The sequence below is a fragment of the Lemur catta genome, chromosome 8, assembly GCF_020740605.2.
Source record: "Lemur catta isolate mLemCat1 chromosome 8, mLemCat1.pri, whole genome shotgun sequence".
Classification (NCBI taxonomy): Eukaryota; Metazoa; Chordata; class Mammalia; order Primates; family Lemuridae; genus Lemur; species Lemur catta.
The window spans coordinates 54183524-54197345 of NC_059135.1; the positions used below are offsets into that span (position 1 = coordinate 54183524).

The following is a 13822-nucleotide window of genomic DNA, read 5'->3' on the forward strand; positions in this document are numbered from 1 at the left end:
TAGTCAGCATTATATTGGAGGTTCTCAGCTATGCAATCAGGGAAGGAATAAAATGCATCCAATTGCAAAGGAAGAAGTAGAAATGTCTTTTTTGCAGACGTGATCCTGCACTTAGAAAATCTTAACCAAAAAACTACTACTAATGAACAAGTTCAGCAAGAATACAGGATAAAAGATCAATATATAAAAACCAATTGTATTTCCATATACTAAAACAATCAACAATCCAAAATGAAATTAAGAAAATAATCCCATTCTAAACACCAAAATATACTGCGAGACTTATACATTGAAAACAACAATATTGCTGAGAATAGTTTAAAAAGATCGAAATAAATGGAGACATCTCATGTTAACGGGGACTCAAAATTGCTAAGATGGCAAATCTCTTCAAATTGATTACAGATTCAATGCAATCCCTATCAAAACTCAAAGGCCTTATTATTATTATTTTTTTTTTTTGCAGAAATTGGTGGGCTGATCCTAAATGTTTTATGGGAATACAAGGGATCTGGTATTAATATAACCAAAATAATTTCGAAAAAGAACAAAGTTTGAGGACTTTCACTTCCAATTTCAAAACTCAATATAAAAGTCGAGGCATTGCCTCTGCTAGAACCTCTGTGCCTAAAGAAAGGAGAAAGGGAAGCCACAAAGACTGGGCAAGGCAGTACATGTGCCCCAAGGAGATTAATGCACAGCTCCAAGTTAAAAAGCAGAAAGCCAAGGAAGAAGGGGAGCAAGAAGAGAGTCCAGATGGGGCTGCAGGTGACCCCCCTAAAGCAGAAATCTCTAGCATGAGACACCAGTGAGAATAAAGATGACTACCAGCAAAAGCCCAAAGGTGTGGAGGTGCTCCTCGACATCAATTATCCCAAATGGATGGCACAGACCACCAGAAAGGTCATACAACTGGATCTGGACAGGCCAAAGGCACTGGCAAGAAGAGAACAAGATGACACTGAGAAGAGAAAGCAACAGAATATAATACTAAGTTGCATTTAGCTAGGAAGGCAGAGCAGGTGATTATCTGAAAACAGCAGGAGGCCAGGAGGAAGAAAGAAGAGAGGAAAACAACAGATAATTTACCTTTGTCAGGAAATCAAATGCAGTCACTCTCCCTGAATTTTAAGTATGGCCTATAGAGGAGATACTGAAGAACTGGGCCATGCTGCCAAGACCTCTGCCATGTGTTGCCCATCCTGTGTCATCACACCATTGCAGCAACCCTTCACAGCTAGGAGAGCCTACAGCCTGGGGCCTCCTCTTCATTTTAGCACAGAAATTGTTTGAGGGGAAAGGGGAAAGACTGGAGTGGAGGAAGGAAGCTGCTATCTTTGAGACAGAAAAATGCAGACAGCATTTCATACGTAACGATTTGATTGATTGATTGATTGATTTTTTACTGTTTTTAGATTATAGAACTCTTATGTGTGGGGTGCCTAGAAGGTGAGGTCAGAAGAGTGAGCTTCCATTTGTCACAGACTATACATTAGGAGTGGTTGTGCCAGGATCAGCCACTGATGAGTGTGTGACATCCAAGTGAGTCTGTGTTGCTTGGGTGCTCACTGAGAAAGGGACTGTCCTCTGGGAGCCTGTACCCTGTGTCCCTGAGGGTCATGGCCCATCCCCAGCCAATCCTCTCTGACTGAGGCCTCCCATCTCTACCTTTCTCTGTCTCATTCCCACCCTGCTGGGCAGGCCAGTGCCCATTTTTAACCCTACCCATTCTATCATTTCAAGAAACCTCTGTTTACTGTGCAGCACCCAGACAAAACATGTTCCATGAATTAAACTTGTATACTTGGCAGATTAAACCTGACATTATCATTAAAAAAAAACACAACAAAACCCAATATAAAGCTACAGCAATCTAATTAAGACCAGTGTGGTACGGGCATAAGGACAGACATATAGATCATTAGAGAGTCCAGAAATAAACCTTCATATTTATGGTCAACTGATTTTCAACACAGGACCAAGGGAATTCAATGGGAAAAGATATTCTTTTCAACAAATGGCGCTGGAACAATTCGATATCCACATGTAAAAAGATGAATTTCGATACCTCACACCATATACAACTAACTCAAAATGGATCAAAGACCTCAATGGAGACAGGGTGTGGGGATGGTGGCTGACTACGAATGGACGTAAGGGATCTTTTTACAGTGATGGAAATGTTTCTAAAATAGGACTGTGGAAATGATTGCAGATTCAATAGAAATCACTGAACTGTATGCTTAAAGTGGCTGAATTTTATGGTATAAAAATTATTCCTCAATAAAATTGTTTTAATTTAAAATTCTACTAAGTGACAAACTCTTAAGCAAACATCTTTTAAAAAACATTTTTTAAAGTACTAATAGATAAAGCACAAGCTTATCTAATGTCAGTTTTTCCACATCCACCTCTTTCTAAACTGGTTTAGAAAAAGTTATACAACTGAGATCCATTCAAATCTTAAGAGACTGACATCCTGAAAAGGAAGATGGTACATAATAAGAAATTGTCTGCTAGTATTTTCCTTAAAATTGAGCACTAAAAAAAAAAAAAAAAAAAAATAGGTAACAATTACACCACAAACACCTATCCATTGGAAGTAAGATATGACCCAGGCCATAGATAGTAAGTTTCAATTATTACTATATCTGGCTATATATCGAGCAAGCAAAAGGCCATCTCAATATAAAGAAAATCCTGGATTAGGAGTTCAAGACCAGCCTGGGCAACATAGCAATATCCCTCTCTATAAAAAAATTAAAAAATAGGACAGACATGGTAGCTCATGCCTGTAATCCTAGCACTCTGGGGGGCTAACATGGGAGGATCTCTTTAGCACAGGAGTTTGAGGTTGCTGTGAGGTAGGCTGACACCTTGGGACTCTAGCTCGAGCGACAGAGTGAGACTCTGTCTCAAATAATAATAATACTAAAAATAATTTAATTAAAAATTAGCCGAGCATGGTGCCACACACCTGTAGTCCCAGCTACTCAGGAGGCTGTGACAGGAGGATCGCCTGACCCTGGGAGTTCAAGGCTGCAGTGAGATATGATCATGCCACTGCACTCCAGCCTGGGTGACAGAGCGGGACCTTGTCTCAAAAAAAAAAAAAAAAAAAAAAAGAATATCCTGGATTGAAAAGGGAGATCTAGAACTAAAAGATCCACAAAGTTTAAAAATATACAAAATAATGGAAAAACAGGCAAATAAAATGACTAAAAATAGAAAATTCTGTAAGTTTTTTGTTTTTTAAGGACTGGATATGGAAATCTAGGAGAAATATCTTAATGAGAACAGCTGATAAGCCATTTTTAGTATTTTATAATGCTGAGAAATGTTAATGCTTAAAATAAAGGCCACTACCTAGTTGTCAAATTCAGAAGTCCTTTAGCATGTTTAGCCTTTTCTCTTTAGAGACTTCAGTTTCTAATGAATAACAGAAATGAATAAAGGCTACCATTATGATTGATGACTCTTCACTGAGATTTAAGAAATAAAATTCTTTATCTGCTAATTGGTGCTAAGTATTAAGGACTTTATTGGTTGGAGTAGACAGAAGAAAGTGGTTAAGAGGCTTCAGAGAAACAACCCCTGCTGGCACATTACCCACTAGAGTAGACAAAGACTACTTATGTGAACTCCAGATTAAAATCACCAAAAATGTCCCTTCATGTAGCACCAAGTCCAAGCTCTGTAAGTAAATAGAAGCTAAACAATGTTCAGCTCAGCTAAAAGAAGTAATATAGTTTGTATTATGTTTCTATAGTTTTACAAGTCACTAAGCTACTGAAGGTATCACTTAAACAATTTATAACTTTTCATATAAACTAAGTTTAGTATTATAATTACTTCGTTATCTCCCAAGTTTCCAACCCATTTAACAGTAGCAGGAAAATCAGATGAAAAGATAATTCAATTCTATATATGTGGAACTACCTTTTAAAAACAATATGCTTTCCCTCCAGTTTATTAATCTATACAATCAATTTATTCCTCTGTAGCAACTTTTAATTTTATTTACCTTGGACCACTATGCTATATGAGAAAGGAAAAAACTGATAATCTGCCTACTAGCCTATTTATATACTTGCTAGTATCACATCCAGTATTGTCTTCTTGGTGTCTTTAAACAAATTGACAACATAAAATTCCCAAATAGCATTTTTTAACAAGTTAACATTTTAGTACATGTTAAATATTACAGTTTTAAAAACAAGGATGTATTCAAACTCTAGAATTAATAAATTTTAATCCTAATTTGGAAGTGCATATCTGGTAAAATATTTTTCATGGACAAAAAGGGTAACTTTCAGTTTAATCAGCAAATTTATGAGCAACAAATTTGAAAGTTACTCCCAGGGAAAAAAAGTAACAACATAAATGTTCCTTGGGCCACTTTGTTCTTTGGTAGTTCCCATGTTAACATCACAAACTCCATCTAATGATGCCTCCTCCTTTTACAGAGTAGAGTTGACTCTCTTCCCTTCTCCCAAGCATTCTATTCATAATACTACTTCTATGGCTAATCCATACTGAAAGACATTTCCAAAACAAATAGGCCTACATTTCACTTTATCTACTACTGTTGTGAGGGCATGCATTTTAGAAATACAAAACACATACTTTAGGAAACGTGCATTCCATTCAAGAACTTTACCTTGACTTTTTTTCTCAGTAAGGTTTAGAACATTCTGCCCCTACATGAAAATTAAAGCATGTGCAGCCTCTAAATAATACAAGTGTTTGCCAGATAAACTGAACAAATAAGTTAGAACACACTTGCAACATATTGATGCCTGACAAAAATTTCCCCATATATATTCAGCTCATTATTTTCAATTTGTTCCATTAAGCACTTCACAATTACACATGTAATCCAATCCCCACAAATGCTTATGATCTAAAATGTAGCCTAAGCCATCTTTAGACAGTTTCAGAAAGACCCCAGGAGAATGCTGCTGTTTAAAATAGAATAGTTATTTCTGACAAAAACAAAATCAATCAGTAAAGATATTTTTAGAAAGGCTCTTTCAATAACAAATCAAATTTTATATACCTGTAATATCAAGAACTGAAGGAGATGAGATGTAGTATCTATGAACTGTTTCAAGAAGTTGAGCACCATGGCCTTGACCTTGAAATGGAGTCAATATCAGCATCTGACTACAGTAAAGAAATTATTTTAAAATTAAAATATCACAACATGGCCAGTGTAAAAATTGCAAATTGCTATAGTATTCTAAACATTTTAAAAATTTATGTGTTTTTTTTTTTTCCAACCAACCTTCAAAAAATCCAAAAATTATTGAGATACTCAAAATTGGTTAAACTACCACACTGTTTCAAAGGGAACAATGAAATAAATCAGTACATAGCCAAGGAATAATGGTGATTTTTTTTAAACAAATCAACACTATTATAACAAGTATTGGAAACTTCAGCAGTTCCTTCTTCTGAAATAAAAGACAAGGCACGTGTTATGCTGCCAATTACCTTACACGTGGCCGGGTTTTGTCTGGGTACACATAGTAATTATAGACTGTCATGTAGCCTACGGTCGCAAAGAGCGTAGCTCCATCCTTATTATACTTCTCAAATCTGCAGATAAAACAGAAAGCCAAGCAGGTCAATTACAGTCGCGCTCCCATGCAGTGTCCATTTTCTTTTCCATTCTCTGACTGAATTTTCAGTGTCAGCAAGCTACTCTGTGAGGGCCCAATGGGTACACCTGCTATGTTCTGAATGTACAATTCACTTAATTGGTGTGCAGCAACTTGGATAAATCAGACCTCTTTACATCACTTCAGTGCACTTGCCTATTATAAAGATGAATAGGTGGCAAGTAAAAGAAAACACAGGCAAAGCTCATTTTACTGTTTAAGCCTACATTCAGGGCCCTAACGGACAACAGCATTTAATTCAGCTCTATTCTCAAGGTCTCCCAAAGCATAATGAAGGAAAACTCAAGCCTCATAAACAATAGTTTTTCTTTCCTGGGAAAAATATCATTATACTGTCCCAATAATTGGGCTGCCACAATTAAAATGCTGGCTTTGTGGAGGTAATAAGGTCTACTGTTGCTTTAGAACTGTACTTACACTAGAAAGTAGTGCCATCTTTCATCATCCACGTCAATAAAGCTAGCAGTTTCAATAAACCACATCAAAAAGGTCTGAAGCCTTTCATGATATTCTCGAAAGCCTCTACATGTCATGTCGGCCTAGGGAAAAAGCCAGGAAAAGTCAGGTGAAACTCATCACAGAGGTAAGTGAAAGTCTGCAGAACACAAAACTATCCTGTGGGAAAATGTTTAAAAGTCTCAGATTAAGATGTATACACAGACACACACATATAAAATAGATCTTTGTCTTTAATGCTGATAAAAACTTCTTTTCTGAAGTTAGAATGAATCACTGAAAATAACAACAAAATTGCATACAGGTTTCAGGCAAATAGAGTAACTTTACTCAAGAAATATTTTAGATTTATTTTTACCTTATATATCTGAAAGGTAAAGTTTTCTCCTCCTGTTGGACTGAGAACTGAGTATGTATGAAGTAAGGTTCCAAATGGCTTGAAATCAACTTCCTTTTCCAGCAAAGAAAGAAAATCATTCGTATTTGTGCAAAATCCAGGTGGAATGATTTGTCTAATTTTGCCTTCAACATCATCTGCCTAAGGAATGAAAAATAAGGACATAAAAATTAATAACAAATTTGACTATTAGTTGAATATGCTCCATTTCTTGGAAATGGACAAAACCAACAAAAATATCAAAACTTCAGTTCAAAATTAAACTAAAGAAGTAAACACACAGTGAACTGGAAAAGATGAGTTTCATGTGCACAAACTAGTGTCACACAAAATTGAGATATGCATAACATAAAAATAAATAAGAGGAGGCAAGTAGCCTGATATCAAGTGTAAGAATTAGGGCAATGCTTTGAAATTTCTAACATCATGTAGAAAATGCTGACTATATCTCTTCATGACAATCTGAACTGGCCAAAACAAAAGGCTGCTTATTATTAATATATATGTCAAAGAGATCATATTATCCAAGACACGGAAAAGATCACCAGGTGAGCTGAGGTGAGGCTGGAGTCTGACCAAATGAATAGCAATCTTACAATAAACAAGTAGACAGGTTATAACTCCCTCATATACCAAATTCAAAACTAAGATGATAATTTAAAAATATACTCACTTAGGAAATACATAAATTATATGAATGGATATATTATCCACTCATCCTTATATTGTGACACAATTTTTACAGACCTGGATTTGTGATAGTAAAAAAGAGACAAGCCTGGACAACAAAATTAAACTCAGAGATTAAAATTACCCTTGTTAAACAACTTCGATGAATGTTAAAACTATCAGCTGAGCAGACTTCATAATCCTTTTCAAAACCCCAAAAGACCACTTGATTGAATACATTTACTACTTCTCTTTAACCATGAATATTTGATGAAGTCTTACAATAAAGTATTACTGCTTCTCACCAGGCAATAAAACTTAATGAATTGGTCTCAACTTAACAAAACCTTATCCCTCAATACAGTCCCTAAAAGCCTGACATTACATTCAACAAAATGAGCTTGCATTCTATTCAAACTTTTTCGTGAACAATGAGGCCAGGTTTTTACTTAATGGAGTTTGCCGTGAGTTCAGCTGTAATGTTTGTATTGTATCTATTTCCACAAGGACTGACACAAGAACACTTTGTGTTAACTTACTAAGCAGCTCTTTCATACCGTTTACATGCATGATGGGTATTAGTTCTAAACCAAGACCCTTGCTACTTAGCATTCAAAACAGGGAAATTAAGATGCTTAGGACAAAATACACTACAAAAGGCTAATACAACATGCTACTAATTCCTGTCCTTTCAACCATCTTTTAACTAAGTAGAAGCAATGCACCTGCAGATGAATAGCACTTTATTATCATTCAGTTACATTTTAGGATAGAGAACCAAGGATGGAGTTTATCACAAACAAGTTTTATTTTCAATGCTCTGGAACCACCAACATTTAAATATAATTTGTTTACAGCTATTTTAAAAAGAGCTATTATTTAAAATATAGCTCTTCAGCATTTGTCCAACAGTTTATTTCTAATATGTACATCAGTCCTTGCAACTCATTCACCCTTGAGATCAAACAAACTGCATTTGTTAGACCTATTTTTGCTTATTTTTAAAGTACTATTTGATAAACATTTTTCCTTGAAACTGCTATCTAATGTGAAGAAGCCATCTTAAGTATATTTTATAGAATCAGTACAATTTCAGTAACTACATGAGGAAATTGTTATAATGAGGGATTGTTGCAATGGGTCTGTTGTGTAGCAATTAAAATCCAAAGTAGTGATGTGTAAAGGTAGTATACGTTTAGTTCAGATTTTAAAAGTCAGGAAAAACTACTTTATTAAATAAAGAGACTTATAATCTACAAGTTTAAAAAGATCACTTCAAAACATTCACAGCATATATAATTTTAACTTTTAAAAACTTTCCTGATTTCCTATCTTCTCAACAAGGCATTACAAAGCATGATCAAATCACTATACATATCTTGCATTAAATTTACTTCAAAGATTTCTAAGAAATTGTAAGTTTCAAGTGGCAGTTCTGGTGGAAAGCAGAGCAACCCAAAGGTTTGAGCTCAACAAATTTGAAAGAGTTAATGTTTAACTTTCAGCCTTCAAAAGATACCTATTTATTATAATAAATATTTTCAAATAAAATATTTTGCTTTAGGCAAGTTTACACATTTTAAAAACTGTCAAAGGGGAAAAGGCTAAGTTTAAAATAACAGCAAGGAATTTATATACATATATAATATATTTGTAAATATTTATATATATGTGTATCTGATATATTTACATAAAACACATAACTAAAAACCAAATAACTACTCAAACTCAGAATTCAGAACTCTGCTTTACTAAAAAGAAAATGCTTGCATTTCTCTATTAATTGGAATCTGCTTTAAGGAAAAAAATCCTATAAACACCGTATCTTAGAGATCTGTACTCTTTTCTAAAATATATACTTTTGTTCAGTAAATTTAAAATATTCATTTTTCATATTGGATTGCTGGTCAAATAAAATCATTATAAGACAAAAACTCTAATCATTTCTAATTGAATACAGAGTTTAAAATACACGAAACCTTTTAGTTCCAATGTTTATAGCTAAAAGTTTAGATTCTATTTCTAAAATCACTGAAAAATTCCCTACTGTTAAGAACATTATTCTAAACATCAATTAAAATTATATATAAATATAGCTATAGAAAAGATAAGAAATTAAGCTGAACAGACCAAGAATCCAGAATACAACCTGATATACTTAATTAACAAAGACATCCCTTACATATGTTTTTCTAACATTTGGCAATTTCTTTTTTTAAAAAAAAAAGAAAGTGTAAAAGGAACTATTCTAGTTAAGTCTTATGGCAGGTGGGTCACGATGAAATGTTGGTAGATTGTATACTCTCTCAACTATGGTCATTTCAAGTTCCAATATTCTATACTTTATTACACATGATGATCCTATGGAACAAGGTTTGCTTTTTCTTATCACTGCATAAAGCAATGCGCCTGAGAATAAATAGTAATCTATTATAATATAAATATTTACACTTGTATTTGTATTTATACAGACTTGAAAGCCCAGTAACCGCTCTAGCATCTTAAGCAGCACCATCTGTCTAAATTTGTCTACAGTGAGTTATTTTTGAGGTTGCAATTAAAGGCATGTTAAGTAAGTGGTACATGCTATTCTTTACTTGGCTAAAGTGGCACATAGACAACATTAACTATAGTTCTAAGAATACCTAAAATATCCTATAAAAACAAGCAAAAGAAATTAAAAGTGTGAACTTTTTCACTAATGTAAAAACAAAGGTCACTAGTGAAAAAATAATCTTTGGTGGACTAGAAATATTTCACTATACTTTTTATGATAATTGTGACAGTGGTCTTGATGGGTAATACTTTTTCATGAAATACCATAAAAAGCTTTAAAATTATATATTGACAATCTTGTTTTGTTCAAGTAGCAAAACGTGTTCATTTTTTCATTTCCTCAAGATTTAATTTTTCCAAATATGTAGGATTTTCCTATAAAGACTTCAAAAAAATTTTAAATCTGCTCTCAAATTCAATCCATATTAGTGGGAGACAAGGATAAAATCAATGAAATTCACAGATAAAACAAACCTTATCCATGTATTTCAACTTTCTTTACCAAACCTTTCCCAGAAATGTTAGCAATAAGCAAGATTGAACAATCTTAGTTACAAATCCCTTCACTAAACAGCAGTAATATTATCCCAAGAGAGGGCAGGAGTTATTAATAAAAGCAAAAGTCAAGGACAACCCTAAGATGAACAAATCATCAGTGTCTGAATAATCAAGTTTATTGTACTGTAAAATTCAGAATTATGTTGCCTTTAAGGATGACGGCTAGCAGAGAGATTTTAACAGGCATCTTAATTGTGACTAAAAAACTTCAGGTGCAACTGGAGAATTCAGGTTGGAAAAGAAAAAGAATGGATGATGAAAGATTAATGTAATGGCAAATTTCGATTAATAATAAGAAATTAACTTCTAAGCACATTTGTATGGATGGACCATGACAACCTATGGTCACTAGTATGCTATGTAGTAAGATCTACAAAAACTCAAATATATAATAATCTCAAACCTAACACATCCAAAATAAATTTTTTTATTTTCCACTTAAACCTACTTCTTATCCAATCTTCCCTGTATCATTAATAGTACCACTATTGCTTAGGCAATGGAGTTCTCTTTGTTCCTCTCCCTCATCTATCACATTTAATTCAACAGCAAACTTTACTGGCTCTACCACCAAAATATATCCTCAATTTGACAACTAAACCCAGTGTTGCCTCTAACACTGCAATGTTCTGGTCTCCCTTCTTTCACTCTTGCCCCCTACAGTGTGTTCTCTGCATAGCAGCCAGAATCATCTTTTAAAAATATAATCACATCGTATGACCACCACATACTTACAACCTCCAAAGGTGGTCAACTACTCTTGTCTCTTGCAAATACCTTTTGTAGCATAGAAGATACTACATGATCTAGCTGTGCCACCCCCTTCAACCATTTCCTACCGTTCTCTCTCCATCACCACAACGATTTAACCACAGTATTCCTTCTGTACTACAAAAATGCCAGCAGTCTTATCCTTTCAGAGCCTTTGTATTTGCTGGTCCTTTTGCTTGGTAAGCTTTTCCCTCAGATTATAACATGTCTGGCCTCCTTTATTATTTAGAAACCAGCAAAATGTTTCTTCATAACACTATCTGAATTTAACTTGTTTATTTACTATTTGTTTACTGACTACTCCTGTTGGCTAGAATATAAGCTCCATGAGAGCAGTGACTTTGCTTTGTCTGCCATTGTATCCCTGGCATGAGGAACACAGAAAGGCACTATGAAATGAACACTCACTACAAACTGAAAAGAGGCAAGCCCATTACCCCCCACATCCACTATCCAGTCTTTTTTTATAAGGGGGAAAAAAGTCTTTGCTTGAACACTTAATATAAATGATCTTTGACCACAAAGCAAATAAGTAACCCTACAAAAAGACATTACAAAAGATTGATTCCTTACTCCTAACACAGTACTTCTAAATGGAAAAACTTGATTTTTAAGAAAAGAACAATTAGATGTCACTGCAAATACACAGCTATTTTCACTGCACATAATATTTGAAAGATTTACCAATAACTAAGTCAATAGTTCCTTTGGAAGAAATCAATTCAGTGTTATCAGCTGCAACTTAAAAAACAACAACAACAAAAAACCCTCAAACAGTAAATTTTGCACAACATGAGGAAAAACATCACCTGCATTTTTAATAACATCTAGCTGGGCTTGGGTCTAGAGAATTTAACAATCTAATAAGAAATATTTGGTTATGGAAAAAACTCCAGTTTAATAAATCTGTGTTAAACACTAATTTATCTAAGATTATCTTTTCAAATATCAAATCACCACTACAGTATTACTCAGAATCACTTTTGTATCTACAAAATTTCAAAAATTTCCAAGGGACACAAACTACATTAAATAAAACAAATATTAAAGGCAGTTACATATTATTTATCTGACAAGCTCAGTCAATTCACACATGGCTGGGAAGTGGGAGAAAAAAACAAGTAAAAAACCCCAGGTAGTACTCAAAATATTTCCAACGCTAAAGTTGAGTAATAAATATAAGAGACTATTTCTGATCTCTTTCATGCTATACACAATTTGTATCATACATAATTCCATTAAGCTTACCAATATGGTATTTTTATCCATAAGGGGATTGTTTGCTAAAGGGAAGCCCCTCACAATAAGAGCAGTAAATTGGGTGCTCATAGCATAAAACATCAGAGAGGGGGAATAAAACACACTGTAAAAAACAGAAATAAAAAGTAATAAACACAAGCACCTGGACCCATTCAGAACAGCTCATGAACAGTCCTAACAGCTTGTAATCAGGATATTACTATATATTACACTAATACCACTAAGTAATCATCTCCTAATACAATCTTGATTATTTACTACTGTGACTTTGGGCAAGACCTTTACAATAAAACAAAACCAAAAAAAGAATAAAAGGGGCCAAATAAGTCAGTTCAACAGATTTTGGCCATATAAAGGTGGGGTACAGGGTTGGCAAAAAATGTAAAGTCAGAAGTCAAAGTCAGTTTAAAGCCTTAAAAAAGTTGGTTTCATTCTTAATGCTTTAGGAACTACTACTTCTACAAAAGGAAGTTATGACATCCAGGATCTAGTAATATATAGAATCATTTTCTCTATTTTAATTTTCTGACTACTCATGTGTACCACAGTATTATCAACAATATGACATATAATTTACTAAAACTTGCTGGATTTGTAAGTGCAAAGGACAAGAGATTTTACTATAAGAATGTAATTTTCAATTTTATAAATAGGATTTGGTGACAAAATGGGATCTTAAAAAAAAATCAATTCTGTAAAGTAATCCTTTTTTTTTTTTTTAATTTTTGAGATGGAGTCTCACTCTGTTGCCCAAGCTACAGTGGGCTCAAGCAATCCTACTGCCTCAGCCTCCCGGGTAGCTGGACTACAGGCATGTGCCACCATGCCCAGCTAATTTTTTATATGTATATTTTTTAGTTGTCCAGCTAATTTCTTGCCATTTTTTTAGTAGAGACGGGGTCTCACTCTTGCTCAGGCTGGTCTCGAACTCCTGAGCTCAAATGATCCGCCCACCTCAGCCTCCCACCTCCCAGAGTGCTTTGATTACAGGCGTTAGCCACCACACCTGGCCTAACTCTGTAAAGTAATTCTTGATGAAGTTTTAATGCTTTTAAATAAAGAATGTCCAGAAACAGAACACATCTAAAATATATAATTTTCTTAAGGCCCTCAAAGGTTCATGTCCAACCCACGTGTAAAATACATTCATTTCATCCCAACATCCCCAAAAGTCTCAACCATTACAGAATCAACTCAAATTGAAAATCTTATTTAAATATCACCAGCTCAAAGTTCACAAATCTCATCATCTAAATTTTCTAAATCAGATATAGGTGAGACTGTGGGTATGATACATCCTAGGACAAAATTCCTATCCATCTGTGAACCTGTGAAATTAGAAAACATGTTATCACTTCCAAAATACAATGGTGGGACAGGCATAGGACAACAGAGATTTTCCCATTCCAAAAGGGAGAAAATGGAAGGAAGAAAGGAGTCACTGGTACCAAGCAATTTCAAAATCCAGCAT

The 13822-nt window shown here is 34.3% G+C and overlaps 1 protein-coding gene across 1 annotated transcript in view; it reads right to left on the reverse strand.

Annotated features, from left to right (window-relative positions):
* The window catches only part of HAT1 (histone acetyltransferase 1), a 50336-nt gene that overhangs the window by 16900 nt on the left and 19614 nt on the right, over positions 1-13822 (reverse strand). Inside the window, exons 5-8 of the mRNA XM_045559542.1 lie at positions 6499-6678; positions 6102-6223; positions 5497-5601; positions 5060-5166 (exon numbers count right to left, since the gene is read on the reverse strand). Of these exons, the coding sequence (XP_045415498.1) occupies positions 5060-5166; positions 5497-5601; positions 6102-6223; positions 6499-6678 (514 nt within the window). The remainder of the gene's footprint in view (positions 1-5059; positions 5167-5496; positions 5602-6101; positions 6224-6498; positions 6679-13822) is intronic.